Here is a 26836-nt window from a genome sequence, read left to right as displayed (position 1 = left end):
GTATTAGGCAAACATATGTGTCAGAGTGAGGGTAGGTTTACAGCCTATTTGAAAACATGCCTAGTGGTTGCAATAAGAAAGTAGAAAAACATAGGATTAAAAAAAAAAAAAAAAAAAAAAAAGACAGGCACACTGGCTAGATACATACAAATGCTGTGTCTATATGAACATAGTGCTTTCCGCAGAGACCCCTTCATGGCGTTCCACTGAGTTACACAAATTGTGAGGTTTAGAGAAGCTTGACGTGTCATAGACTGTATCAGGTATTAAGGTAAAATATAGGACAAATAGACATGCAAGCAGAATGCAATTTGTACAGTTAGGGTAGCTTAATCAGTGATATGTAAGATACCTACATGATGGTCTCTATTATCAAGAGTATGTGCCGTGTAAAAAATAAAAGAAAGAAGCCAAATTGGCTAAAATGAGGGATAAAGAAAATAAAATAATAAAAATAAAAAGTAAAATAATAATAATAATAATCATAGTGATTAAAATATAAAATGAGGAACTAGTAAAAAGTACAAAGCATGCTTATCAGCAGAGAGAGGCCATTAAGACCTTCATGTGGTGGGATGACTGTGTCCACCCAGACTGCGGCCCAGGGCCCGAAAGAGAGTCCATGCAGTCAGCCCACACCTTTCACCGGTTCAGCAGGGTCCCACAGAGTAGTCTGAGGTCTTCGTGTATCTCGCCCGTGCGCCTGAGGGTCATCCTGGCTCTTCACCCAAGGCTTCCCCGACTGAGCTGTCTGTACAAGGAGAGTCCTGGTTTCATGCTTCGCGCCAAACGCACTGATGTGCTGTTTGATCCGGGTAGGTCAAGTAGAGTGTTGCTTTTGAGGTTTGCGGAGTAGCCGAGGAGAAGGGACACCCTCCTTGCCTCCATTAAGCCTTCGCTTTGATGTTTGGCCCACTGCTGGCTTTGCTGGCTCGACCTCCCGCGCATCTCTTTTGTCTCGTGGTCGCTGGGGTATGTCAGCGGGTATCTGCTCTGGCGTGGCACTGGGTAATCTGTGGGCCAACTTGGCCCAGAAAGCCGTAAAGATGCGATCAAGCTCCGACATGCTGTGGGATAGTGGGCCCGATGCACTTAAGGCGGCCGCTATCTTAGATGGGACTATGCGCCTTTTATTTGTGCTTCCAGTACTTGCTGCAGCAAGTCCCAAGGGTGCATGTATGGTCAGTCCTGCTGTAGGAGTACCTTGCATGGCGGCAGGTTTGGTAGTCGCCGGCGGGGGTAATTGCTGTGCGCTGTCCCGTGTCTCCAGCCCCACAGCCACTAACGGTCCGGTTTGGTTTCCGTCGCTGCTCGCCGTTGACTTGGCTTGCGTCGTGGACCGGTAAGAGATCGCCTGCAGGGCTGCGGTGTGGGGTGGGAAAGCCACGGACTTATCAGTCCTCCTGGGCATCACGCTGATTGTTGAGAGCTCGGTGGAAGAGCAGTACTCTCCGCTGATTCCGGAGCACATGGCATCCGCCATCTTATGTGCTGCGTCCGGGCACTCGAGGGTGGTGGTGGTGTTGTTGGGCCTTGGACTCATTGCCTCTGGGTGAGGACCGGGATCACCCCCACCAGTCCATAGGGGGTGGAACGGGGCCGGGTCCCCCCGGGTCTGGGTCTCAGGCTGGGCACCGTTAGGCAGGATAGAGGGGCAGCGGCCGTCCACCCCTCTCACCGCCGGAGTAGGCCTCAACTGGGTAGTCGAAGGTCTCACCTCCAGGGGACTGAAGCTCGAGGAGCCAGCCTCGCCCTGGATCCAGTGACCCCTCAGCACCGAGGTCCAATGCTGTCGGTCTGTATTTAGGTAAATTTTCATGTTTTTCATGCTTAAAAGATTATAAGTTGCAGGAGCTGGTCTCTCTTGCGACCGCTCAGCTCGGCGGTTCGGCCCCGCCCCCCACTTTGCACTTATGACCTTTTAGTTCTTTGTACCTGGGGCTTCAGATACTTAGACAGAGTCTAGATCAGAACACCCATGAATGTGTTATATAGGAGATAGAGGGTTAGCACAGAGAGTAAGCTACTTGATGGGACTTTTTGTGGTCTGGAGAGAGGTTTTCTATTTATGGGCTTAGCATTGCTATATTGTATCCCCTTACGTTTTTTGGGGGGTAGTCACTCCCCTTGGGGTCACCGCCCTACTGCTATCCCAACCCACCCTCCCCCTTCCCTACTTTTCCTTATTTCTCTCACTGCTTTTATACCCTGACCTGTGCATAGTTTAGTATATTGCCCTTCCTTTTTTTCTGTGAGGACTTTCCTTTATTAGGCTCATTGTTAGCCGCTTTTCTATGCTACATATCTCTCTCTTAATGACACTCTGTCTATTTCTGTTCTGTCCCAGTTTTTTAATAGACTTTAATAAAGTTTTTGGTTTTTTCGCTACTACATTACTATTAAGATTGGGCTGGGCCCTTCCCTTATTGGCTATCTTCTTGTAAGATATCCTTTTGGGCTTTTTTTTTTTCATTTTATTAACTCTTGGGTTACCCCCTATTACCCAGTCTAGGTGACCCCCCCCCCCTTTTTTCTTGAGGGACAGGAGTTGGGTATGGTTTTCCTCCCTACCTTCCGGCCCCTTGAGTTTTTCCATTTCTATTAAGTAATGTGGCCGTTTGCGACTTCAGCATTATTTTAATACTTCATAATGTGCTCAGCCAACTGAATGTTATGCCTGAATTAAAAAGGCAGATGTTCACATGTACAACAAAAATAAAGATTTACAATACAAAAAACAAACAAAAAAAAAAACAAAAAAAAAAGGGGTGTGTCAAAGGGGCACTATTGTCACCAGAACAACTACAGCTTATTGAATTTGTTCTGGTGAATAGAATCATTCCCTTCAGGCTTTTTGCAGAAAACACAGTCTATTCAGAGAAAATGCAGTGTTTATATTACAGCCTAGAGATACCTCCACTGGCCATTCTTTATATGGCTACTAGAGATGCTTCCTGGGGCAGTGCCAAATTCAGCCATTTCAATGGTTTCCCCATGGGCAATTCTGATGAGGTCACCAAGAGGGCAGAGCTAGCGTCAGTGGACCCGCGCGGCGCTGGAAAGAAGGTGAGTTTTAATTGCTTTTAAGGGGTCTGATTTAGCACTATAGGGTCAAGAATACATGGTTGTGTTCCTGACCTATAGTGTTCCTGTAAACTGTATACAATGATCAAGTTAACTTAAAAATAATTTAAACTGTTGGGACTACACTGTAAGCAGCTTTCTACTTCAAAAATTGACAGATCATCAAATGTATATTGCATACTCTTGCATAATAATAGAGCAACAGCAGTACCATTATAGAGTACCATCACAAAATTCATTAAGCTGGGAATTCACCAGGGAATTTTTTATTTTTTTGCCAAAAAATGTGAACTGGAAATTTAGAATTTTTCAACTTGATTGTTATGCTCTAAAATTTAAAATTCCAAACCATTATCACAGTTTTTTTTTTTAGTAAATTAAAGAATAAGAAAATTATTTTATTTTCTCGTCTTTTAATAGTCAGTATATAAATATATAGCACACAAGTGGAAATCCCCTGTACTTCCTACCGTGAGACAAATTAAAAACTAAAAATACATTGTTTGTGTGAATGTCTTTACATCAGGGTGGATAGAAAGAGTACAAGAGATTTTGGAAAATGTGAATAATTTCATCATCCACAGCAGATCATTCCAAGCAGAGATTCAGACCAACACTCATGTGACGCTCTCAGCCAATCACTGCCTCCTCCCACACAATTCTGGCTAAAGGACCACTAAAGGGAAACTGTAGGCACCTAGACCCCAGCAGCTCATTGTAGTGGTCTGGGTACAATGTCCCATGTCCCTTAACCCTAAAGTGGTAATTATTGCAGTTTCTGAGAAACAGCAATAGTTACCTCTCAGGGTTAACACCACCTCTAGTGGTTGCCTACCAGACTGCCACTAGAGGGCTTCCTGTTTTCAAATGGACCATTGGTCCGGTATCTGACGCTGGACGTCCTCACGCTCTACATGAGGACCTACAGTGTCAGATTTTTCCCCATAGGAAAGCATTGATTAATGCTATGGGGAAATTCTAATGCGAGCATGCCATTGGAGCGTGGGCGGAGCCTGGCCCAGCGTTGAGGGACATTGGCGCTGGATTCAGGTAAGTGACTGGAGGAGTTCTAACCCTTTCAGCCCTGTGGGGAGAGGCGTGAGGGAGGGGGGCACTGTAGGGACCTATAGTGCCAGGAAAACGGCTTTGTTCCCTTAAAGTCACCTAAACAAAAATACATTTTATTAACTGAAATCAACTGCAGAAAAGAGAGCGCAAAAAAATATAGTATCAATTAAAATTTGAATTGGAGTATATAATGTCTTTAAATATGTAATATAAAACTGTATCACTAGTGTACAAAATGTTGTGATACCTTAAACATATAATTTAACTAGCGGCCAAGACACAGATAGAACTTCCCAAATTGTCGAAAATGAATATACAATACATATATATATATGTGTCAGCGCTTAGTGAATGTGCCCTTATGAGTTAATCTCAGGGATATCAAAAAAGCAATTCTATACAATAGGAAAACCTAATTCATAGTCCAAAAGTTTCATATAAAACATAAAAATAAGCAGTAACGATAAAAAAATGATGGAAAAGATAATAGTCACAAAGGGTAATAGGAAAAATCTGTGTCCATATCAGTGTTGAACCTCGTAGGTTTGCTGGTTGTACCTTAGGAATTAAGGAAACAAAAAATAGTGTGACACTGTATGTTTAATGCCCTTGTACATAAAACCCAGGGTGGCCCTGTATTTTTAACCCTGCAATGTAAATCATTGCAGCTTTGTAGAAACTGCAGTGTTTACATTGCAGGGACAAGGATAAACACACCTCTAATGGCTGACTTTAAAAAAAAAAATCATTCTAAGTGTATTCTAAATGTATATGTAAATATATATTAATAACAATGATGTAATCTGCCAATCCAAGTCATGTGATTGCAGTGTAATCACAATCACATATTGCAGATAGGCATGATTTGCAGTAGGGGGACTGTCTGCGCTGTCAGGCAGTCCTCCAGATTGCGATCAATGCGAGGATTAGTATCCGGGCTGGGGAGGAGTGCTGATCATTAGGCCATCCTACGACAATAGAGACCACCTTTTGTAGGACGGCATAGTTACGTTTTCAATCAGTTGTGAGTAGGACTGAACAAAGAAAGTGATTTAACTCCTAAAATGTCAAACAATTGAATTTATAGACTGGAAGGAAATAATCTATACACCAAAACCACTCCATTATGCTAAAAAAATGTTGGTCCTTCTCCTTCCTTTAAAACATAATCGTAAGCTAGGTGGAGATTTTATCCCAATAAAACGAGCACTGGGATCTACAAGTCTATTGGGATTGAGATATTTATTAAGAGATACTGAGCTGAATCTTCTTATTTCCTTCCATCACACACAACTACAACACTACTATAATCGTTTACCGCAGGGCTTCCCAAACTTTTATGGGCAGAGACCCACTTTTGAAAACGGTAATTATTTCGAGAGCCACTTGCTTTTAATGCATATTTTAAAAATGAACACTATGGCAATCCACTTTAGAGGCATAAAATTGGCACACCATGGCAATTGGTTTTAGATGCATAACATTGGTATATCATGGAAGGTTTAGAGGCATAATTCTGGGATATCATTGCAGTTTTAGAGGCATAATTTGTTATCATGGCAGTTTTAGAGGCAGAAACTTGGCATATCATGGCAATCCGTTTTAGAGGCATGCAACCGCTTACTCACAGACTCAGTCAGAAGCAGAAATGCTGTGTCCCGCTCTTTCATCCAGGTGCCTCACGTTGATTATCCCTGTGGTGGAACGAATGTAAAGAGGGCACTGGTGCAAGTATGTTTTCTGGGCCCCACTTCTAGTGCAAGTGTGGCCAAAAGGTAGATCCCCATCTGTCAAAGAATTTAACAATACTATGTCAGCTGGGGATCTACCATTTGTGCACCGTTGCAGGGTTATATTTGTGAGCAGTGTTTGAGCATTTGAATGTAAGCATGTTTTTGTATTAAGTATATGTGTGCATGTATGGGTGTATTTGTATGTACTGTTGCCATTGGAATGTAGTGGTTACAGAGTGAAAAGGGGTTACAGTGTGGGAAGGGGTGCAGAGTGATAAGGGGTTACAGTGTGGGAAGGGAGGCAGAGGCAATCTCTTCTAAATTTCCAGAAATTAATTACAAACTTCTTTCAATGGGGTTTCAAACCCCAGAATTACTTAATAGGATATTCCCGAATGTCCAGTCTACAGGCTGGAGATGTCAGAAACTAGAGGTTACTGTGATGCATAATTGGTGGAACTGTCCAAAAATAGTTACATTTTGGATTATGGTAAAAAACACAATTTCTGAGATTTCAGGTGAATTCACAGCTTTAAATGCAGATTTAGTACTTCTACATATGACCTTTATGCCAATATCTAACTATTGAAAATACATTTTGAGACACTTCCTTAATGCCACTAAAACTCTACTACCTGCCCTTTGGAAACATGTACAACAACTAAGGAACAATGGCTTGATAAGATAGAAGTAATTCAAACTGCAAAAGCAATTCAGGCATCTATTCTGGGTAACACCATGTTAACACCACGGAAGCTCCCATGCCACAGCCTGCTGGAGAGGCATAACAGCTAGCCTCCTGCCCACAGACTATGGGCCTGGTCACAGACTTTAAAATGATATATAGGCAGTGGTGTATCCTGGTTTTGTGCTGCCCCCTGGAAAATGCCACCCAAGGCAAATGTCTTGTTTACCTCGCGGCTAAAACGTCGCTGTAAAAATGTTTAACTGGATGAAAGCTATTGTGTTAATTGTATTATGTGAAAGCTATTGTGCTATGTGTCTTGGTGTCCAGCAGGAAATTAAGTTGTCATGTCTTGACCCAATTATGTCCCAGACACCAGGGGGTAGTTTGCATTGTGCTGGCTGAAGACCCGCTGTTGTGTGTAGGGGGATAAATGCACGTGTTTTTCTCTGAAATAAACAGTACTCTTGTTTTACCCAATACGACTGGTTTTGTCCACTATATTGGGGAATTTTACAAAGTTCCAGAGGGCAAGAATCACTGTATGCTGTAGCTGAATCCATGAACAGCGAAGGATTAGAGAAGCGGCGACCAAGGAACACTAACAGACCCTTAGAACCCGTGACACACCACAAAACATTTAAATGCTTGGTATTCATGGTTAGAATATTTAGCGCAGCATAATAATAAGAAAAATGCAGTGGCGTACATACCGGGGTCGCAGGGGTATGTATGTCACTGGGTCAGCCTCTTCTCCTGGGGGGCCCAGGAGCCGGCCACCTCAAGGCCCCCCGAGGCTGGCCCTGCGGTCACCCCATGGCCGGTCCTGCAGCGCGCGAGGGAGCACTCTCCCCTGAGTGCTTCCTCTTCAGCTCCCTCGGGCACCGCATTGAAGCCGGAGCCGGAAGATGACGTCATCTTCCGGCTCAAGCATCAGTAAGCGGCGCGCAAGGGAGCTGAAGAGGAAGCACTCAGGGGAGAGTGCTCCCTCGCCCGCCAGCCAGCTGGGTGACAGCAGGGCCAGCAGCACCACTGGACCCCAGGGAATCCCCTTAGCTCTCCCACAGGTAAGGAGGCTGGGGAGATTAAATAAATAAAAAAAAACGTGTGTGTTAGCGTGTGTGTGTGAGTGTATGTCAGTGTGTGTGTGTTAGTGTGTGTGAGTTTGTGTTAGTGTGTGTGTGTGTGAGCGTGTGTGAGTTAGTGTGTGAGTGTGTGTTGTGTGTGTGTGTGTTAGTGTTAGAGTGTGTGTGTGTTAGTGTTAGAGTGTATGTGTTAGTGTGTGTGTTAGAGTGTGTGTGTGTAAGTGTGTGTTTGTGTGTGTGTGTGTGTTAGAGTGTGTGTGTTAGTGTGTGTTTCTGTTATGGAGTATGTTTGTGTGCGTCTGTCACTGAGTGTGTGTCTGTCAGTAAATGTGTGCGTCTGTTCATGAGAGAGTGTGTGTGTCTTAAGCACTTACCTTTCTCCAGCGCCGGACTCCCTTGGCAAGAGCCACGCACGCATTCAAACTGCCCATAGGAAAGCATTACTCAATGCTTTCCTATGGACGTTCAGCGTCTTCTCACTGTGATTTTCACAGTGAGAATCACAGAAAATCCTCTAGCGGCTGTCAATGAGACAGCCACTAGAGGCTGGATTAACCCTCAGTGAAACATAGCAGTTTCTATGAAACTGCTATGTTTTCAGCTGCAGGGTTAACACTAGAGAGACCTGGCACCCAGACCACTTCATTGAGCTGATGTGATCTGGGTGTCTGTAGTGGTCCTTTAAGTGTATGTGTTTATGCATGCACTGGCGTACATACCGCGGTCGCACGGGTCGCAGCCCTGCAACCAGGTGCCCGCCGCCATGTGTTGCGGCCCCAGCCCGCGCAGAGTAAGCGCTCGCGCGGGGGGGGGGAGGGGGGGCACGGATCAATTTTCGCACCGGGGCCCCATGGGTTGTGTGTACGCCACTGGAAAAATGATACAGAGATACCTAAAAATTTAGGAGTTGACGATGAGCAGAAATTTTTGAGATAATAATCCTTTCTTCCAACTACTCTTATAAATACGACTCAACTATCTACTTCATCTCCAATTTCAATCTCTCTGTATCTTTTTTTGTTCTTTCTATTGTCATTCTTTACTCAAGAAAAACTTCAACGTTTTACAAAATGTAATTACTTCTAAAACGAACATACGACCCAAAATCATTAGCATAAACAATTTAACAAAATGTAAAGTGTGATATCAACTGAGCCGTTTCCTTCTTTTGAGAGCACATTTTTCAGTTTATGCCTTCTTTTACTTTGAGAGATATATTTAAAACAGTAATTTCCTGACTTAATATGGACCAAAAAAAAAAAAAACCTATACTATTTCTTCAGACATATATGAAAATAAAATAATTTGTTATATGTCCCTAAGTAATAAACGGACATATGTTTCTGTTATATATATTAACATGATAATATGCCTTGATATACTGCTTGACTTATTGTAATCTTTAAAATATTGGAAAATGTTATTCTTATGAAATGTTATATCCTGTAATACAATCTTGAGTAATAAAAAAAATTGATTGGGAAAAAATGTTTTGGAGCTTATAGTTAAAAGAGGCATAACGAAAGAATAAAACCAGATATGGGTTTAGACTGTTATAGTAGTTAATGTGTTGAAATTAAGCTTCTAGCTATGCCCACTCTCCCGTTAATATGCTAAAAATGTAACTGTAAGAATGTGGTAGACATGCCAAGGATATAATGGGAAACACTGGTTCATTAAATTCTATAAACAAAATAAATAAATGGAGTAACAAAAGAATAACTGCCTAGACCAGCAAAGAGAACCTGCATAACCCAGGTCCATTACATAAAAATGTGACTATAATAAGGGACAACGTGGAACAAAACACACAATTCTGTTTCACACAAACTATTTATATAATCAGACCCACCAAGTTTTTGCCGTGGGCTGACTGCAGAACCAGGAGATGGTGCAGGAGGTGGAGATGGTGCAGGATGTGGTGATGGTGCTTCACATTTTGTGATTTGCTCTTGTTTAGGGGAGGAAAGTCCCTCAGAAGGCATGCTCTGGCCTTCTTTCTGTGGTGATGAGCTGTGACCTTCAGGAGATAATCTGGATCCCTCTAGTGTGGAAATGCAGGGACCTTGAGTTTGTGATGAGGCAGCAGGTCCTTCGCCTCCCAGGTCAGAAGAAGGAAGTTGAGTCTGTAGGGGGGAGCTGTGACTTTCTGCCACAGATAAGGAGCTGGCTGTCTTTGCCTCTGTCCTTGAGCTTGTCTGGCCAGCTTCAAGCTGAGTGCCAGTCGCGTGTGTGTGGGTTTCTTCTGAGTCCTGCCGTACATCATTATCTTCTTCATTCACTGTGAAACCTTAATAAATGAAAGAATTGTCAATACATGCTTAATTTTAGAATTAACAAAGCACTGCGCTGAGGCATTAAAAAGGGATTATGACAAAGACAATGAAAATAATTTGGCAGAGTGCCATACATACAGTAAGGGAGAATTAATACAAGTCACACTGCTTTGAACAGTATGATATATTTCTGGAAGTGATTATTTTATTTTATTTTTTTCAATTTTAAGCTCCAATAATACCCCCACACACACTTAAAAGGTCAACTGACACCTCAAATCTAATATTTAATATAATAATCCTTTCATTAACTTTTGAAAAGGAAATAGTTTTTGTTTTTTTTATTAAATGACTTTGATGTAAAAAACTGAGAAGAAAGCATCCCTACCTTCAGTGCATGACAGGGTCCTTCAGTCAAGTACATGAACCTTGGGTCAGACCGTGTTTGTCTCTATGGTATTGTCTGCTTCTGTACAGCAAGTGAAGCAGGGAACATCATATAGACTAAGTGCATGCTTCTCAACTGCCCTGCTTTTGGAAAGAGAAAATCACAATTTTGGGGTGCTGTCCCACCATCCCACTTTAGTTCCCTAAGGTCCCATATTTAGGGACACCCCTTTACCAGGCAGCAACCACATGTCATTTGTCCACCCACAAGTGGCCGCATGTTGGGAGGTATGTAAAATGACAGATTTAAAACACTGACTGAGCCAAGGTGCATGTTTGTGGCTGAAGGATCTTGTCAGGTAGGGATGAGTTTTTTGTCCTTGCAGACTTTTCTATGTAAACACTGCCATTTCAGAGTCACTCAGACAGCTACTAGAGGTGATTTCTAGTCTAGTGCTGAACAGTGTGCATCACTTATGTTCAGCATCTTCACGCCCAGCCAACCAATAAGAGTGCTCTGATAGATCTCCTTAGGAAAACCATTGGATTGGCTGAAATTGGCAAGGAGGTGGGACAGGGAGAGGCCAAACAAATTAATTGAATTAATGAATCTCTATAAGAAAAGTTCAGCGTCTCCATACAGAGGGTAGATACACTGAAAGGCAGTGCACTGCCCAAGTAAGCACCTCCAGTGGGCATGTGAGGAGTGGCAATTGGAGGTGACCCTAGGGGGCAATGTAAACATTGCCTTATCTCTGAAAAGGCAGTGCTTGCATGATAATGCCTGCAGGGAATGATTATACTCACCAGAATAAATACAGTTAACTGTAGTTGTTCTGGTGACTATAGTGTCCCTTTAAACTTAAATTTGTTCATTCGGTGTATTTCCAAAAATGTTTAATATAAGAATATGTAACTGTAGACCAGAAAGCAAGTACAATTGAAATTAGCAGAGTGACAATATATAACGCAAAATTATAAAATGCATGCTCTGGGGACACATCCCAATATGCATAAAAAAGCAAAAATAATTAAAACCATCAAAAGTTCATGTTCGGCTACTGTTCTAGTATGTCAATCATGTTTTTTTTTAGAATTAAATGATCGTCACCTATTGTACAGGGCTGTGGAAAATGTTAGTGCTACTTAAAGGGACACTCCAGGCACGCAGACCACTTCTGCCCATTGGAGTGGTCTGGGTGCCAACTCCCACTACTCCTAACCCTGCAAGTGTAATTATTGCAGTTTTTTTTATAAACTGCAATAATTACCTTGCAGGGTTAACTCCACCTCTAGTGGCTGTCTACTAGACAGCCACTAGAGGGCACTTCCTCCTTCATAGCACAGGAAACCTGTGCTAGAGCGTCGCTGGATGTCCTCACGCTGTGTGAGGACCTCCAGCGTCGCTTATTTCCCCATAGGAAAGCATTGAAATTATTTTTCAATGCTTTCCTATGGGGAGCGCTAATGCGCATTAGGTCTCCTCGGCCGGTGGGTGGGATCAGTCTCGCCCACCGGCCGACGCAATCCAGAGGTGGAGCGGCGCGGAGGAGGAGACAGCGACGAGGGACATCGTCGCTGCCTCAGGTAAGTGACTGAAGGGGTTTTCACCCCTTCAGTAACCGGGGATTGGTGGGTGGGAGGGAGAGGGACCCCCCCCCCCCAGTGCCAGGAAAACGGATTCCCTTTAAATAACTATAATTGGATACTTATCTATTAATTTACTGCAACAGTTAAAAATGCATTTGTTAAACTATCATTGCAGCCAAACCATAAGTATGAAGATTGCATAATTGCATCCAAAACTATCAACAGAATGGGGTTAAAAGGTAATTGCTTACACAATATAATTACATTGGTTTCAAATGTTTATTGGTATCTGTAAGGAATGGAGGGGGCAATAGATCTGGCAATAGAGGAAGTGACATTGTGAAAAATGAAAGCAGACAAACATAGGTATTAATTATTGTTAGACAGGGTGGGTAAAGTGAAAAACGAAAATACAAAACAAATAATTTAAGGTTGCAGCTTGAAATCAGAAGCTATAATCCGAATAATACAGTATGCAATGCATGAAGAATTTTGTGCAGTTCAACCCTAGGGGAAAAGGGAATTTCAGGGCACAGCTAGATAAAGCTAAAAGGATTTGGGGGGAGTTAAAGGTCTATAGGAATGGGAACAACTGGTTAGCTCATAGTATGTCCTTCTCCCTCTGTCCTGTTCATTAGCAGACACTCCATGCAACCCATCCCATCAGGAATGATCGAGCTGTGGAATATTTTTAGTTCTCATGTAACAGGAAGAGACAAGCACGTGTTAGAGTTGAAACCCTCAAAGTACCGGGAGAAATTAAATTAGATACACAAATGTTTAATCAAAACTTGCACAGAAACAAAGGCAACTCAATAAAAAGCTGAATAGTTGCTTTCTAGGAACAGTGTGCATCCTCCATCTCGCCCACTCAAATAAACAATTTACTATTCAATATAGATAATCAGTGTCATTAAAGAGTTAATGTGGCTTGTCCTGTTTTTATCAGATTCCATTGTCTTGCTTTTTGCAAGTTCCCTATTCTTGTAAAACAAAAGGTCACATTCATTTTCAGAGTACAATAGTCAAGGGGTTATCTTTCTGTATTCCCTCCTCCTCCTCCTCAAACTAACTGATGGCTCAAAAACTCAACAAAACAATGAGCCGCAAATCATTAGCCCACTTCCACTGCCATTTGGGCCTCCAAACAACCGGCTGAAACTTCAACAGAAATAACATATTTTGTCCCTTTAAAGCTAGAACTAACATGATCTGAGTTGTGCTGTTAAACAATTATGAAGAGGTTCGGAGCATTTTGCTTGTACTATAGAATGTTAGGATTGACCACATCTGAGCTAATATATGGAAACTGAGAGGCATGGAAGGCCGATACGGTTTTCAAGAGCTGCTTTCTCTTCTCATTGCAACACATTCCTCCTTCATGGCTTCAAAACACAGTCCTATCAATTAATAGGAGCTGGGTGGATAAGAGAAATACAGCTGCCCTCTGTGCATTCTCTACCACAGCTGCCCTCTCTTGGACCGTCAGCAATGCAGCACCTGTCAGATCTGTGAGTCTGTCTGGAGCACGGCTCTAACCACAGACCCCTGCCAGATGCCATCTGAGATTGAATGTGTCACCGAGCAACACCCCAACAAATGAACAGTTCAACTCACAAAAAAAACTTTCTTAACAGAAACATTACATTTTAGCTGTAGGTTATCAAACAGGTCTTCAAAATCATCAATGTTAAGTATATCTCAAAAACATAGTACCACTGCATAAAATCATTTGATTTTAAAGACAATTGAGGTAATTATATCTTCCACCAAGCTGTCTCATTTGAAATCTTTTGGTAAAATGATACAAAATGGGTACTTCTGGGATTACTCAATGGGATGCTGGGGGAATTACTTAGTGTGACAGAAAAACCACAATGAACTGCTATTAATACAATGAATTTTCAGAAGAGGGATGTTGCTGCTTTTTTGTTACTGTCCTACAGAGTAATTTCACTTTTGTATATAAATTTATATTCCATTTTTATTTTCTGCTCAAATCTATTGGCACAGCTCTCAAAACCTGCAGTCAGCCAATATGAGTTCTAACCTTCATGCATTGTACTGGAGAATTTGTTTGTGCTGTATAAGTAAATGATGACAGTAATATATGCCATCTGTATAAATAGCATCAATATCCTTAATAGTCAGATTCCGCCCATTTTAAAGAAAGTTTTCATCATCTAGGTCAGGGGTAGTCAACCTTCATCACTCCAGATGGTGTGGACTACATCTCCTTCAATGCTCTTTAAAGATGTAACCAGGAAAGGTACATTCAGATTACAGATTCGTTTTCAAGTGCGTCCTGGGGATGTTACCTTAGCCCAACATCCAGGGGTGGTTATTATTACCCAATTTAATGGTACTCATTTTATGTACCTCAGAATTATGAAGGGCTGAGTCAACCCTAGGCATCATGGGAGGTGTAATCCAAAACATCTGGAGTGCCGAACGTTACCTATCCCTGATTTATGTACACACCCACCACATATATGTTAAATTAAGGGAAAAATAAAAAATGGCATTTAAATAGATACATATATTCATATACTTAACAAATGTATGGCCACCTAGAAAACACACACAGACACACACTCTCTCTATCGACATTTATTAGTGATCAGTGGTAATCACAAGGGAATTCCTTTAAAGGGTAACAAGCACTGTGACAACCTCAGGGTTTTAAAGTAGGCATGGTGCCTAAAGTCTATATGTACATATATCCTGCAGCATAATTTGGGCATCATTAGCCAGCTAATATCAATTCTGTGCATATTGGACATCTGATGTCAGCATGCTGGAGCCTGTAAGATTGTCCTAGTGGGAATGAGATCAGCAGAGGAGAATTGGGCTGCAGGAAGAACTTGACCTCGGCGCTTGAATGGAGTTAAGTTTATCCTTTTATTTTTTTTAAGTTTGTGTTCGGGAGGACCAGAATAACAATGGTTGCTCTAACCAAAAACAGTGTTTTTTATTTGGAGTAACCCTTTATGTGTTGGAGTAGTCTGTGTTTTTTGGTGCACTATAAACTTTATCTACAGCATGGGTAGTCAACCTGGTCCCTACTGCCCACTAGCGGGCAGTTTGAGATTTCAGGTGGGCGGTGGGCGGTTCTGCAGAAAACCCTCAGTGGGCCTCGATGGCCGAGGACCAAGGCCAGCAGGGGAGATCCTCTCATCTCCCCTGCTGGCCCATGTAGAGCCAGACTTGCTGTAAGCCATCGCGACTGGTGAGGAGATAAAAGAACTCCCTCACCACTATGCTGGCACTTAGTTCCAGCAGAGGGAAGGAAGGATCTAGGAGGCTCTGTGTTCCTTCCACGACTAGGTTGGTCGGAGCGCTGCCGCATGTTACTAGCCTGCCGCTGGAGGAGCTGCAGGCTAAAGTGAACATGCCACCACTGGACCACCAGAGCTTGATGTATTATGTCCCCCCTCCCTGGTAAAATGTTAAAAAAAGGGCGGGGGAGACATTGAGATACATTTTTGCATCTCACTCACCTACACACAACATAGACCCTATGCACCCTTCACACACAAACACCCACTACACCCCTCACACACACACACACACACACATTTACTGCCCTCCTGACCAGGGCCGCCATCAGAAATTGTGGGGCCCCTAACACAGCTCAAGGTCTGGGCCCTCGGGTGCCCGCCTCCAAGCCCCGCCCACAGGAATACACACACACACACAGACACAAAAGGACACAGACACACACACAGAAAGATACACACATACTAACAGACACAAATACTGAAACAGACACACACACAGATACAGATACATACACACACATACTGACATACAGACACACACACTGACATGCATACATACTCACATACTGACACACACATACAGACATAAATAAACACAAAGATAAAGCACTGTGCTTACAGCAGCAGTAGCTTAGTATCCAACAGCTTAAAATACATAGTAAAACCAAGAAAACGTTACCTGCGCTCTTGGCTGATATCAGCATATCTAATGGCTAGTGTAGGAACTCATCTATTGAGGCTTGCCTTGACGTGGCTGGTGAGCTTATATATTCAAATTGCCATTGGAAAAACTAAAGAGCCTCCATTTTGTTTAAATGCACATGGGGATTTAGGCCAGAGCGCAGGTAACATTTTCTTGGTTTTAGACGTACATACATACTGACAAACAGACATACATACAAACATACACATAAATACATACTGACATACATACATACATAATGGCATACATACACATACATACATACAGACATACACACACACACACACAGATAGATATATTAATACACAAATACATACAGACATACTGACATACACACACAGAGACATACATGCATACTGACATACATACGGATAGATATATACATACACACACACATACATACTGACACACACACACACACACAGATATACATACATATATACATACTGACACACACACACACACACACATACATGCATACTGACATACATACATACGTACACACATACATACTGACACACACAGACATACATACAGACATTTATACATACTGACATACACACACATACAGATACACATACACACATACTGACACACACAGACATATATACATATTGACATACACATACATACATACTGACACACACACAGACATATATACATACTGACACACACACAGACATATATACATACTGACACACACACAGACATACATACTGACACACACACACACAGACATACATACTGACACACAAACCAACATACTGACACACACAGAGACATACATACTGACACACACACAGACATACATACATACTGACACACACACAGACATACATACTGACACACACACATACATATATACATACTGGCACACACACAGACATATATACATACTGACATACACACAGACATATATACATACTGACATACATGCATACTGACATACACACACATACATGCATACTAACATACACACACATAGACATGCATACTGACATACACACACACAGACATGCATACTGACACACACACACACACACACACACACACACACGCACTTACACGGCCGCAGCGCTGACCGAGCCCCTGAAGTTATAGGGCCCATCGGGTGGGCCCTGGTGCAGATGCACCTGCGGCAGTTTCGCCGCTCCATGTGGGGCCCGGGCGACCAGGCCCATGACAACAGTCATGGTTGTCACCCCCCGATGGCGGCCCTGCTCCTGACACACACATACAGACGGCCAAACTCTCACACACACAGACTGCCCCTCTCACACACATTGCCCCCTCATACACGCACTGCACCTTCACACATGCACAGCATTCTTCACACACACTGCCTCTCACACACACTGCACCCTACAGACACACATAGAAAATGTATTAAATAGAAAATAGAAGAAAAATGGAAAAAAAGAGATTAATTTAAGTGCATATTTAAATAAAATAAACAAAGACCAAAATCACACTTGCGCTATAAATTTTGTTACTGCAGCACTGGTGGGCGGTAAGGAAATGTTACCATCAACAAAGATATTGAAAGGTTGACTACACCTGATCTACAGTGTTGGAGCAGTAAATCTAATCAGCACACCTCTCCTTGCAGGCCCATCAGCAGATAATCCTAATGCAGATTGTATGAAGTGTAAATAGGCAGCGTGTGAATATATGGTGCAGTTGAGACAGTAATAGCAGTCTATGCAAGAAAAGTACACGCTGCAGCTGGTACTGTGCTGACAGACAGGGCAACACTTTTCTGATCATAAAACTTAGAAATCAGGCCTCTATGTATGTATGTATGTATGTATGTATGTATGTATGTATGTATGTGGACACACAGAGAACCACACATTGAGAGTTAGGATTCAGCTGGTGATATAGGAATCCAGGCAGCCTGACCTTGTTTAACTTACAGCTGCCTGAAGCCATCAAGAGGCAATGAAAGTTCCACGCAGCCAGCCTTTCCTATGTATCACGCATGTACCGTTAACACGTGTCTGCCAACTCAGATAAAGATTTCGGCAGGCACCCAGCAGCTGAATGAGTTTCTAAATCCGCAGGAGGAGAAAATGAACAAGTGTTGTGACTGGGAGAAAAGGGGTAGGCTGATGTGTTAGAAAATAAATTTTCTTAATGTTAAAAAATGGGAATTTATTGTTCTGTAAATTCTTTTAATAAATGTATTATTACCCACTTGATAGATTTCTCAAATAAAGCCATATTAAAACAAAGATTATACTTTAAACTATTATGATTCACTTCATTGTGTGACATAAACCACTGGCATTTTAATACAATTTTAATGGGAGACATCTGGAACATAATTCACTAAACACAGAATTACAGAATTCGTGAATTCACAGAATTAGTGAATTGAAAACTGAAATGCTATTTTTTTTTTAAATGTAGAGTTTACTGATTAAACCAGAGGGTGTGTTTTTCTTTAATGGTGTACAATGAATAACACTGCCCCCTTCCCAATGGCCTGCTCAAATGTTTTGACAGTAGCTACCATGGGGCAATGACATCAGCAAATCTGATTTAGATATTAACATTAGTAAAAAAAAATTATAATCACATAAATTAGCGCCTTCATGAAACCAAACAGGCATAATTATCTTCTGAATTAGAACACAGAATATCAGCCTAAAAATGTGACTGTGCCTGTAATAGTGTTTTGTACATATATATTTAAATCTCATAAAACTGCTTAATACGATTATCAGAATATCAAAAATCAGGACTGTTTTATGGCAAACAGAAACAAAACAAAAATAAAGTCTATAATGGCACATGTTGCCTTTATAGTGTCTGCTAAAATGGAGAGAGGAACAAGAAAATGAATTGCAGAATTGGAATATACCCAGTGAGTGAAATTATTAACCCTCACACGCCCATAAATCTATCCAAACATAGATTGCACTCAGTGTGTAAGTTCTGCCACAGACAGTGGAAGGAGTTAATCCACTGAACACATTAGGTTGTCTGGACATGCAAATACATCCTTGACTGTACCAGGGCAATTTTGCCTACTCTGGGCACCCAAGATGCTAATATACTACAATTCCCATGTTGCTTCACCAGCCATTTTTAAAGGGAAACTTTAGGATAGGAATACAAACTTGTATTCCTAGCACTATAGCTCCCTATAGTGCCCCCCTCACTCGCGCGACCACCCCCGCAGCGTGGACCTTTTATCACTTACCTGGATCCAGAGCTGATCTCCCTTGGTGCTGTGTCAGGCTCTGCCTTGCCTCCTCCTTCCCCCGACGTCAGGGAATTAAGGCACATGTGCATGTGCGGTGAGCGCATTAGGACAGCCCAATAGGAAAGCATTGTATAATGGAGGGTTTTGAGTGATGCTGGATGTCCTCGTGCAGAGCGTGAGAAAGTCCAGTATCAGTTAGGCGACCAAAAGACGCCTAACGACCCAGAAGTACTTCTAGTGGCTGTCTGGTAGAGGTGGAGATGAACGTGGCTTTCTCAATAACTGCAATAATTATCTTTGCAGGGTCAAGGGGACTAAGACAGTGAACCCAGACCACTTCAATGAGTTGAAGTGGTCTGGGTGCCAATAGTGTCCCTTTAACATCATCTCTGGCATTTGTCAAGATTTGGCCTATAATATTTGTACATATAAAAACATATGAACTTTTCAAAAAGAAGCTTTAGCAACGGCCTAATGGAGGACAATCAGTCCATGTTTGGGGTTACAAACTTGTGCAAATGCAGACGTAGGCTTCACATGGCTTCTTAACAAAACCTCAGAATGACCCTTTATACAAATGCATATATACGTAAAATACTAAAAACACTACAAACAATTAATTCCTTGAAGTATAACTAGAAAAAAGAAAAAACTCATTGGGTTTTAGTACGCAAGAAAAGGGCAAAGACATAGAGGCAGGAAGAACAAAAAGCTCCAGATTCTAAATTATAGAGCGTGAAATGTGAAGGATGAATGAAAAAAAAGCTAAAAACATGGGTAAAGGAAATAAATGATACCCAATAAAAGGAAAAAGAAAGAAAGGCTGTAAATTAAAAAGTAAAATGTGAACGTGTGCTATGTGAAATTTAAAGTAAAGGAGTGTTCGTAGAACCCCTTTCAAACCTTTCTAGCTGCTAGCGCAAGTGGCCAATGGTTAAGCAAGAAACTAATTCTGTCTAGGAACTGCCCAACCCAGGAAGACAGGGGGAGGGAGTGTCAACTATGTGGAAAGGCTGTACGTGTTACAATAGCAGAATGATTAATATACTGAGACCACCCTGGACTGCTCATTCACACACAAACCATCATGTGACTCAGTCCAGATATCAGAGGACAGCCGTGTCATTCCTCTGCATTAAAAACAGGTCTTACCTAATGTTTGAAGAATGCAGGCTCCAATATATGCTTCAATCACCCAAAGACTAACTCTGCTGCAATAGGTAAAATTCATAGGACGATTTCAAAAGTTAAAAGAACACTCCGATCACCATAACAACGTAATCTAAATTAAATTGTTATGGTGCCAGGAAACCGCTCAGCGCACTCTTTCCTTAAGTGGTTAAACTGTTCATGAATGGTTTAACCCCAAAGGCCATGTCCAACTCCCCGAGGCAACATCCAGCTTCTGAAATGGAGTTACACTAAGTGTCGAGTGCTATCGGGCAGTGGCGCACTGATTGGCTAGAGCGGTCAGCTTGCACTCTACGCAATCAGTAGCTATTTCCAAAGCAGGTCTTGGTGCCAGGTCCCCCTAGTTTTAATCCTGCATCTGAAAACATAGCAGTTTCAGATAAACTGCTATGTTTACACTGCAGGGTTAATCCAGCCTCTAGTGGCTGTCTCCCTGACAGCCACTTGAGGCCGCTTCTGCGATTTACACTGAGTAAATCGCACTTATTTGACGCTGGGCGTCCTCACGGAGTCCAGTGTCAAATAAGATCCCCATAAGAAAGCAGTGAGTAATGTTTTCCTATGGGCGGGGAGCGGGTTTGAATGTGCACGCGTGCCTCTGGCCGCGCATGCGCATTCAGCTCCACTCGGAAGCTGACATCGGCGGGGGAGGAGAGCTTATCAGGCCAAGGGAGCATGGCGCTGGATTAAAGGGACACTCCAGGCACCCAGACCACTTCTGCCCATTGGAGTGGTCTGGGTGCCAACTCCAACTTTTTTATAAACTGCAATAATTACCTTGCAGGTTTAACTCCACCTCTAGTGGCTGTCTACTAGACAGTCACTAGAGGGCACTTCCTGCATCATAGCACAGAAAACCTGTGCTAGAGCATCCCTGGACGTCCTCACGCTGTGTGAGGACCTCCAGCGTCGCTCAATTTCCCCTTAGGAAAGCATTGAAAAGCATTTTTAATGCTTTCCGAGGAGGAGCGGCAGCGGAGAAAGGAAGCAGCGACGTGGGACATGTCGCTGCCTCTGGTAAGTTACTGAATGGGTTTTCACCCCTTCAACAACCGGGGATTGGGGGGTGGGAGGGAGAGGGGACCTGCAGTGCCAGGAAAACGGATTGTTTTCCTGGCACTGGAGTTTCTCTTTAACCCCTTAAGGACCAAACTTCTGGAATAAAAGGGAAGCATGACATGTCACACATGTCATGTGTCCTTAAGGGGTTAAGGTAAGTGACTGAAGGGGTTTTAACCCCTTCAGGGCCAAGGAGGGGAGCCCAAGGGAGGGGGGCACTCCAAGAGCCTATATTGCCAGGAAAATGGGTTAGTTTTCCTGGCACTATAGGATACTTTAACACACATAGAGCAGCACCAATTTTGGCAGAAATTATTCGTTGTATGAAGATGCAAATTAATGTTTTGCTATATTTAGTTTTTACTTTATCATTATTAGCAATCTCTCCAATTTAGCAGTTTAGATTTTTTTAACATGAGAAACTAGCACAGCATATACAGTTGCCAACCTCATAAATACAAGTGAGTCATTAATTATCCGCCACCTTTCAGTTCTCCTCTTTCATTTCCTTTTGCAATCACACATTTCCTTTAAGCGGACATCATGGCAGAATATAATTAGGGAGGCTGGGCTCCATGGATTCTTTAGCAGGACATATATCTTCTGGACAGCATTGTAGCCAAGGATAGGCAAGGGCAGCCAAAGGGCATATAGACAAGCAAATTGGTCCCTGCCAGCCAAAACATTAAAAACGTATGAGGCATGGATGTTTAAAGTAATAATAAAAATTGCACTTAAACTACTAAATTAAACAAAAAGTATCTATATTTAAAATAGGTCAAAAGAGGTTTTATTATAAGAAATTTGGAGTGTTTTTTTGTTGCCAAGAAAAGAAAAACAAAATTTCCCAAGCCTCAAAATAGTATCAATGTAATTATTAAAAAAAATTTAAAATAAACCAAAACTGCCTTTTCACAGAAATTAAGATGATGCAGAAGCATAATGTAGAAACATAGTGCAACTGCATAAAGTATTACTGCAGGCTCCAAGCAAAATTTATGATGCCACATAGGCATCTATTATACCACAGTTTAGGTAATTCATATATAAAGAATAATTCCGAGGCAACATTCTAAAAGAGGAGCAATCGGGGCAGGGACATTCCATTGTAGTGTAGACACTATAAACATTATATCTCACTGAATTGGCCATAGGGCTTGGAGCTCCCCGCCTAGCCCAGACTCTCCTTTCAGTGTTAAATCATTTTAGAGCGGTTTAACAGAAAATAAAAGTCTTTGGCCTCCCACAGTCCAACCCCTACTGTAAATATGGCTAAGGTAGAGATTAAACACTTCCTTCTAGCCATATCAATTCCTACCAGCAATGGTGGTCTTAATAAGCCAATATCAGCTACTTATTGCTGCACCGGCCAACGCTTTCTCATTTGCCCAAGCAACACAGAGGAAATGAGCTGCTAGGGATTCTTATTTAGAAATAAAACATTAAAAATTGTTTAAAGGAATACTATATACTGTATTCCAAACGCTTTAGTGTCCCTCTTACAAATACTTATCTTCCAGCCCCCACATCCAACAGGTGCTAAAGGGGTTATAAAAAAAAACACTTCCATATTTCCAGCTATGAGATCTTCTCCTCCGACCTCATGGTGATGGTGGAACCTAAAGCACATGCATGCCAAGCGCACGCATTAAGCCTTACTCTACAGGAAAGCATTAATTCAATACTTTCCAATTGGAATGTTGAATGGGCTTTGCATTAGGACGTCCAGCATCCTGTCACAGAGTTTAGCTCTGTGAAAAGCCAGGAAGCGCCTCTAGTGGCTGTCTGCAAGGCTGTCTTAACCCTGAAATATAAACATTGCAGTTTCTTTAAAAACGGCTATGTTTCACATAGCAGTATAATGGGACCAAAAGGTCTGGGTGCCTAAATTGGCACTATTAACACTTCAATGAGATAAACCAATTACAATGCCTACAGTGTCCAATTAAAGTAGCCTTATTATCAATAATCATGTTTATTAAACATCAGGTTAATGCATAAAAAAGCCCAAACATGTCAAAGAAATAAATCTGAAAGCACCTCTTTTCCATCTAATCCATATACTATTATCCTTAGCCATTTCCTGGTTTGAGAGGTCATCGCTGAATCAGATCTTTTGTGGCCAAACCATGGCTTTCTAATTGGAGAATCACTGTATAACATTATATGCATTCATGATATACATTTTCTCATTCAATACCAGGACAAAATGCTTAAGTGCATGAATGAAAAGTATTTAATAGTACAACCCCAATGACAAAAACTGTTTATGGCAAACAAAGTTCTATATTTCCTCTGCAGTATCTCACCGTTTCCTCCTGGAAATGGGATAAAAAAGGATGGATGCATGATGCAATGTGACTAAAATAAAAAAAATATATACATTTCTCTCAATATAAGACATACGATTTCTGCTCTATAACAAATACTATATTTTTCATATCATATGAAGGGAAAGTAATCGGACAAACATTAATGCATTTTCCAAGCACTAAAAAAATCTCTCCAGAATTCCTGGTAATTCGGAAAGATCTGACAGTATATTACTTTGGGGGATTTTTATTTTTTTTTAAATCAATAAAAAGGGCAAAACAAAGTTTGTATTCCTGTATATTAGGCTATTATAAAGAAACTATTATACTAAAAGTTTATAATGTCTTTTCCCCCTCTATAGCAGAAGCATCAATGATGATTAAGGCAAACCATAACAAAATGGAAAAATAAATTATAAATATTACAGCAAAGCAGGATATTGCGTGAAAACCGGACTTCTAAAAAAAATTACATAAAATAATGGTAGAAATAACTGATATAGGAGATTTATAGCAGTTTGATGACATTTTCTTGAGTGGAGTAATGAGTCATTATGGCATTGGTCTTAGGGATTTTGATAATGACAGGATCATCACACTTTTCTAAAATAATTGGGGGGGATTCTGGGTATTAAGGAGGGCCCCACACTATAAAGCAGGGCTGTCCAATCTGCGGCCCCCCAGATGTTGCTTAACTACAACTCCCATGATTCCCTGGCTATATGTCTAATTGAAAGAATCATGGGAGTTGTAGTTCAGCAACATCTGGGGGGGCCGCAAGTTGGACAGCCCTGCTATAAAGAAACAACAAGTAATAAAGAAAAAAGTGTTTTACCAGTAAAGAGATTAAAGGAGAAGTGATTGAACGTTTCCTTTACATGACCTGGAAGTTACAAATTGCCTGGAGGGGTCTCTCCTTGCCTTGTATCTTGTCACCATCTGTACCTGTCTTTTTACCTGAAAGTGAATCACAGCGAGTCACTTCCTGCCCCTCCTTAAAGCACTAGAAGAATGCAGAGCTTCCGAAATATTGTGCTGCACAGTAACAAGCAATGCAAGGAACAAGACCTCTTCTAGATTCATCTTCCTGAAAAGTGCTCTATATTTTAAGAATATAAAGCTGCTCTAATTTTGTGGGGTTGAATTAACCCTTTAAGGGCCAAACTTTTAGAATAAAAGGGAATGTCACACATGTCATGTGTCCTTAAGGGGTTAAAAAAGAATGGTGAGCTATACACTATTAACACCCCTTGTACCACAGAAACCATGGATTCCTTGTCATGTGCATCCCTCTGGGAACCAAAGTCTTAGCTTTGTCATACAGAGTGTAGTTTTCAGAGCAATGCACAGCAAACAACTAATGCTTGTGTCTGCAAAGATTCTCCCATCTCAATAGTCACACAGAATTTCCCAGGGCTGAGATCATCTACCCTCCCCACCTCATTCTGTGTCATGACAACTTGTGTTGGGCCTTGAATATTTCCGAGGCATTTAGAAAAGAAACAGGCTGCTATATGCAAACATTTACACTGTATTCCCAGGCTTAAACAAATCCAAATGATATTTCATTGTATATATATATATTTTTTTTTTTTTTCTATTATTATTTATTATAACGAATGAATGCATGAATACTAAAATGTTAATGAAGAATGGGAAATAAAGCCATCTCAGTAGTTAAACTAAATTCAGTAAGGTAAATAAAAGGACCACTCCACACCTTAAAAGCACTTCAGCTTGCTGAAGTGCTTTATGGATGAGTAGTATTCTAGTTTAACCCCAGTTTATAAAAGTAAAGATTTCTATGAGAAATCGAGAAATCAGCACTTTCATAATTTTTTTTAAAGAAAGTATTCAGTCCTCTTCATTTTTTAATGTTGCAGCATTATGCTACAATTTGTTTTTTAATTACTTTATCCCCCCCCCCACGTCAATCTAGATTCAGTAAACCATAGTGATAAAGCAAAAAGACAGATTTTTGAACCATTGCAAACATAGTAAACATCCCATTGTTACAGCCATGAGACATTTAAATCTTCAATGTAAACTTTTCCTTTCTGCTTAACAGTAATGTTTCAGGGTTAAAACGGGGAACATGGCGTCCGGACCACTTGAATGATCTAAGTGCCTATATTGTTACTTTAAATATGAATTAATTTGTTACATTGCAGGTGCCCTTGATAACTTAACTTCCATGGTTCCATGTGCACAACTCAATGAGAAGAAAGTCAGATCATGCATGCGCCTGTATGACACTGCTTCGTGATGTTCTGAGAGTCCCTTGCCATTAGCAGAGATGAAACGGATCTTAAATCAGAAGTTGTTTTAAAACCTCTATTTACTCCAGATAAGGCCTCAGTAGGGGTTACTGGGCTTGGGAAGTGATGAATTGCCTCCAGAGAAATGCCATTTCCATTGAAAAAAATAAACTTGTTTAAATATCGTGACTATCCCAGGAATAGGCGTGGTTGTGAAATTCCAAAGCTGGATAATGTTACATTATGGGGAAATTCAATGCTGGTGTATATATCTGCTATTTCAAGGTTTTGTTTTTTTTTTGTTTTTTTTTTAACCATAGTTTTCAGATTCTGCAGTTTTTTCAGTGACCAGGACACTGCTAAGAAATTGTGAATGGTCACACTGAAGTGGAGCTTTGCCAACACATTACACTTATACAGTCAAAACAGATACACAATATCCTTCAAACCACTTTTTTTCTGAAATATGTTTGAATACATTAAAGGACCATTAAAGTCACCCAGAAAACTTCAAGTCAATGAAGTGGTGGTCCTGTCACTTTAACCCTTTATTGTAAAACATTGCTATTTTGTAGAAACAGTAAAGTTTCCATGAAAGGGTTAAAAACACCACAAGTGGCTGCCTTCCAGACAGCCACTAGTCTAGAGGAACTTCACCTCCACAACTAAGTCAAACTCCTTAATTCAATCATGGTTATGATTGGTTTAGTTGCCGCACCTGCACACTAGTCTCCCAATGGAAAATCATTGGATTGACTGAGATTATCAAGTTTGATCATTTTAGCCAAGGAGGTGGAGTGACTGCAGCTAGAGTGTTAAGGTTTATTACCTTTTAAATCCTTACAGTGGAGGAGGGGGAGTGGCAGCCACTTACAGGTAGTAACCTGATGTACTATCTAACACTGTGTGCTAG

At 41.3% G+C, this 26836-nt stretch overlaps 1 protein-coding gene across 1 annotated transcript in view; it reads right to left on the bottom strand.

The window, feature by feature from the left end:
• Window positions 1–26836, bottom strand: part of MAP7D1 (MAP7 domain containing 1) — a 103198-nt gene that overhangs the window by 37994 nt on the left and 38368 nt on the right. The window contains exon 2 of the mRNA XM_063454520.1: window positions 9508–9945. Coding sequence (XP_063310590.1) covers window positions 9508–9945 — 438 coding nt within the window. The remainder of the gene's footprint in view (window positions 1–9507; window positions 9946–26836) is intronic.

This window comes from Pelobates fuscus, chromosome 1, assembly GCF_036172605.1.
Source record: "Pelobates fuscus isolate aPelFus1 chromosome 1, aPelFus1.pri, whole genome shotgun sequence".
NCBI lineage: Eukaryota > Metazoa > Chordata > Amphibia > Anura > Pelobatidae > Pelobates > Pelobates fuscus.
Note: the sequence above shows the minus strand (reverse complement) of the source record. Positions and strands in the feature narration are given on the sequence as shown.